At 44.6% G+C, this 4,765-nt stretch overlaps 2 protein-coding genes across 2 annotated transcripts; both read right to left on the bottom strand.

Annotated features, from left to right (window-relative positions):
- Window positions 1-894: 894 nt before the first annotated feature.
- LOC138877356 (uncharacterized) lies at window positions 895-1,449 on the bottom strand. The gene has a single exon (XM_070156960.1). The coding sequence runs from the start codon at window positions 1,447-1,449 to the stop codon at window positions 895-897; it is 555 nt and encodes a 184-aa protein (XP_070013061.1).
- A 2,093-nt stretch (window positions 1,450-3,542) lies between these two features.
- Window positions 3,543-4,232, bottom strand: LOC138877355 (uncharacterized). The gene has a single exon (XM_070156959.1). It carries the CDS (start codon window positions 4,230-4,232, stop codon window positions 3,543-3,545), a length of 690 nt encoding a protein of 229 aa, XP_070013060.1.
- Between the last annotated feature and the right edge of the window lie 533 nt (window positions 4,233-4,765).

Below are 4,765 nucleotides of genomic sequence, written 5' to 3'. Positions count from 1 at the left end.
AAAATAGGAGCCCGACACAATCTGAGATCGCATATGCGATCGCATAATGGACATGCGGCCCGCAAAAGGGAACGCAAAAATGGCCCCCAAAACCTGAACTAACGTCCCGGGTATGCAACAAGAATGCGGTCTGCATACCTATTTTGCGATCACATAATGCACCGCAGAAGTGCCCCTCGCAAAATTCCAAGGAGATTGTGCGATGACTATGCGACCCGCATATTGATTATGCGATCGCATAACTGGCTGCATAGTTGACCTCAAAATTAACCATCAAAATGCCTCACTCTGCGGTGATTATGCGGTCTGCATAGCTATTATGCGACCGCATAATGGACCGCAGAAACGCGCTTTCTGAAAAACATTATTCCTTAACTTTTTAATGCACAGATCAATCCAAAGAGTCCGAACCGCGACGAAAATTGTATAAATTCCTAACACATACTCCTAACTTGGCACTACGAGATCTCGGGTTTTTGAGCAAAAATTTTTACGGGGCCTTACATCCTCCCCCACTTAAGATCATTCGTCCTCGAATGAGGATCAAGGTTCACTCATTAGCAATCCTTATGCAACTTCAGCTTTTTCACATCATGAAATATATCAACAGTCCCAAATTGGCTAACTCCCTAAATTTCCAAAATTTTTGTCAGAGTTTCCTTTGTATATAGGCCTATCCACCTGTCAGAGAGCCCCAGAAACATATCCTAATAGCATATACACAATCCATAGACATGACATAACTTGTAACGACACCAACCGTGGCCGCATAGGCAACATATAACCAAAACAGAACAGTTTTACATAGACCAAATCAAAGGATACAGAGTTCATAGGAACCAAATTCAAAACAGCTATTACATGGCTATACAAACAAATGTGGGTACTTCTTTTTCATTTTTCCTCGGCTTCCCAAGTGGCTTTTTCAACCTGCTGGTTTCGCCATAACACGTTCACGGAGGCAATTTCTTTGTTTCTCAACTTCCGGACCTGCCTGTAAAGAATGGAAACTGAAATTTCCTCATATGACAGTTCTTCATTAACCTCAATAGTTTCAACTGGCACAATAGTGGACGGATCCCCCACTACCTTCTTCAACATAGATACATGGAAGACTAGGTGTACTAATGACATCTCGGGTGGCAGTTTGAGCTTGTATGTGACATACCTCAGACTCAATTTTCCTTTCTTTCCAAACCGCATGATACCCTTCATGGGGGAAACCTTCAAAAATACCCAATCATCTTCTTTGCACTCCAAATCTATGCGACGAACGTCCAAATAAGACTTTTGGCGACTCTGAGCAGTTTTCAACCTTTCCTTAATAATTTTGACTTTTTCCATGGCCTGATGCACAAGGTCCGGCCCTATCAATTCAGCTTTTTCAACCTCGAACCACCCAATGAGAGACCTACATCTCCTATCATACAATGCCTCGAATGGTGCCATCTAGATACTAGCATGGAAGCTATTGTTATAAGCAAATTCTATGAGTGGCAAATGATCATCCCAGCTACCTTTAAAATCAAGAACACAAGCACGCAACATGTCCTCAAGCGTCTGAATAGTCTGCTCTGCTTGCCCGTCAGTATGAGGATGAAAGGCTGTACTAAGATTAACCTGCATCCCCAAACCTTGCTGAAATTTCTTCCAAAAGTTGGTCATGAACTGAGCCCCTCGATCTGAAATGATTGAGACTGGAGTGCCATGCAGCCTGACTATTTCTTTGATATACAACTGAGCATATTGTTCCGTTGTGTTGGTAGATTTAACTAGCAAGAAGTGCGCTGATTTCGTGAGTCGATCCACGATTACCCAAATTGAGTCGAACTTGCGCGGAGTGCACGGTAACCCTACCATAAAATCCATGTTGATCATTTCCTATTTCCACATAGGAATTTCTATGCTTTGAGCCAATCTACTGGGCTTTTGATGTTCGACCTTCACTTGCTGACAGTTTGAACATTTTGCCACAAAGCCTGCCACATCCCTTTTCATGTTGTTCCACCAATAAACTTCCTTGAGATTATGATATATTTTCGTAGAACCCGGGTGTAGGGAATACCTGGAAGAGTGATCTTCAGCCATACCGTCGACATCTGGAACACATAGGCGCCCTTGATACCATAGGGTACCATCATCCATGCCAAAAGAAAAAGCTGTGGTCTTGTGTTTCTAAATCCCCTCATTTAACTGTGCTAACAATGGATCATTGTATTGATTTTCTTTAACCTCCACTACAAGCGATGATTCAGTCCTATTCTGCACAATTACTCCTCCTTCATTAGAGTCCACAAGATGAACCCCCAAACTAGCCAACTGGTGAACCTCCCGGGCCAACGGCCTTTGATATGCATCCAAATGAGCCAAACTTCCCATAGATTTCCGGCTAAGAGCATCTGCCACAACATTGGCATTTCCGGGGTGATAAAGAATATCGATATCATAGTCCTTGAGTAACTCTAGCCATCTTCTCTGTCTCAGATTCAACTCCTTTTGTTTAAAAATATATTGAAAGCTCTTGTGGTCCGTAAATACATCCACATGGACCCCATACAAATAATGTCGCCAAATCTTTAGTGCAAACACCACTGCCGCCAGCTCTAAGTCGTGGGTTGGATTGTTCTTTTCATGATTCTTGAGTTGCCTAGAAGCGTAGGCTATTACCTTGTCGTGCTGCATTAACACACACCCAAGCCCGATCCTCGAAGCATCGCAATACACCACAAATCCCTCTATACCCTCTAGTAAGGTCAATATCGGTGCTGTAATCAATCTTGATTACAATTCCTTGAAGCTCCTTTCACAAGCGTCGGACCACTGGAACTTAACTACTTTCTGCGTCAATTTAGTCAATGGAGAGGCAAGAGTAGAAAATCCCTCCACAAATCTTCTGTAGTACTCGGCCAAACCCAAGAACTGCGAATCTCTGTTGGAGTGGTAGGTCTAGGCCAATTCTTCACTGCTGCAATCTTTTGAGGGTCGACCATAATTCCTTCCCTGGAGACGACATGACCCAAGAACGCGACGGATCCAAGCCAAAATTCACATTTTGAAAATTTCGCATACAATTGGTGCTGTTGAAGAGTCTGCAGAACTACCCTGAGATGGTCAGTATCCTCCCGATTTGGGAATACACAAGAATATACTCAATGAACACTATCACAAAGGAGTCTAGAAAAGGCTTGAAGACTCGATTCATAAGATCCATGAAAGCTGCCGGTGCATTTGTTAGCCCAAAAGACTTCGCTAGAAATTCAAAGTGCCCACGCCGAGTCCTGAAAGCTGTTTTTGGAATATCCTGCTCCCTTATCTTCAATTGATGATACCCGGATCACAAGTCAATTTTTGAGAAACACGTAGCACCTTGCAATTAATCAAACAATTCATCTATCCTTGGCCGAGGGTATTTATTTTTGATTGTGACTTTGTTAAGTTGTCGGTAGTCAATACACATTCGTAGTGACCCATCTTTCTTCCTTAAAAATCTATGGTGACACACTCGGCCGGATAAAGCCCTTCTCTAGCAAATCCTTCAATTGTTACTTTAGCTCCTTCAATTTTGCCGGTGCCATTCTGTAAGGTGGAATTAATATAGGCTGCGTTCCTGGCATCACATCGATCCCAAAGTCAATCTCCCTGTTTGGTGGGGTCCCAGGGAGCTCATCTTGAAAGACATTCGGAATTTCATTCACAACTGGTACAGACTCAAGGCTAGGTGCCTCAGCATCGATGTCCGTAACCCGAACTAAATGGTAGATACACCCCTTTTTGATCATCTTCGTGGCCTTAAGGTAGGAAATAAACCGACCTTTTGGCACTACATTATCTCCCTTCCATTCAACAATGGGCTCATTAGGAAATTCAAGCCTCATAGTTCTAGTCCAACAATCAAGTTTCGCAAAACATGAATAAAGCCAATCCATTCCCATTATTACATCAAAATCGACCATCCCCAATTCAATAAGATTGGCCATGGTATCCCTTCCACGCACTGTAACAACATAACCTCTATAAACTCGAACAGCCATAATAGACTCACCAACCGGAGTAGACATCGAGAATGGCTCATGAAGCTGATCCGATTCTATCCCAAATTCCATAGCAATATAAAGGGTAACATAGGACAAGGTGGAACCAGGGTCAATAAGTGCATACACATCATGAGATTGGACCGTCAGAATACCTGTAACAACATCTGGAGAAGCCTCTGCAGTCTGGCGGCCACTCATAGCATAGAACCGACTAGGTCCTCCCGAACTCTGCGCACCACCCCTAGCTGCACCACGCCCCGCGGGTGCTGGAGCAACTCGGACTGGAGAAGGTGCTGAAGATGTAGCAGCTGCTGGACTGGATGGCTATGTTGAGCCCCTACCCGCACCCCGGCAGGATACACGACAATGTCTCTGAATGTGACCCTTCATCCCACATCCATAGCATACGGGTAACTCCAAGAAGTAAATCCCTAAGTGCATCTTTCCGCACCTGGGGCACGGGGACCTCTCTCCTGACTGACCCCGCTGGTGGGATCCCCTTATGCCCTGATTGGGCCAGAAACGACTCCACTGCTACTGGTGGCTGGGCCCTGATGGCGGTGCACTGGCTGAAGACTGTGTAACAGACAGGGACGACCTTGATGATCCTCTCCTGAAAGCTGATCTTCCCCTACCTAGTGACTCTCCCATGTTGACCGTAGACCGGGCCTTGCTGTTGCCCTCTCTCTCCATTCTGTTCTTCAGTTTACGAGTCTCTGTGGCCTGAGAAA

Source organism: Nicotiana sylvestris, chromosome 9 (genome assembly GCF_000393655.2).
Source record: "Nicotiana sylvestris chromosome 9, ASM39365v2, whole genome shotgun sequence".
Taxonomy (NCBI): Eukaryota; Viridiplantae; Streptophyta; class Magnoliopsida; order Solanales; family Solanaceae; genus Nicotiana; species Nicotiana sylvestris.
Note: the sequence above shows the minus strand (reverse complement) of the source record. Positions and strands in the feature narration are given on the sequence as shown.

Bases quoted from the DNA above. Each gene is read 5' to 3' on its own strand.
- LOC138877356 (XM_070156960.1), bottom strand. From the start codon at position 1,449: ATGGCACCATTCGAGGCATTGTATGATAGGAGATGTAGGTCTCTCATT.
- LOC138877355 (XM_070156959.1), bottom strand. From the start codon at position 4,232: ATGAGTGGCCGCCAGACTGCAGAGGCTTCTCCAGATGTTGTTACAGGT.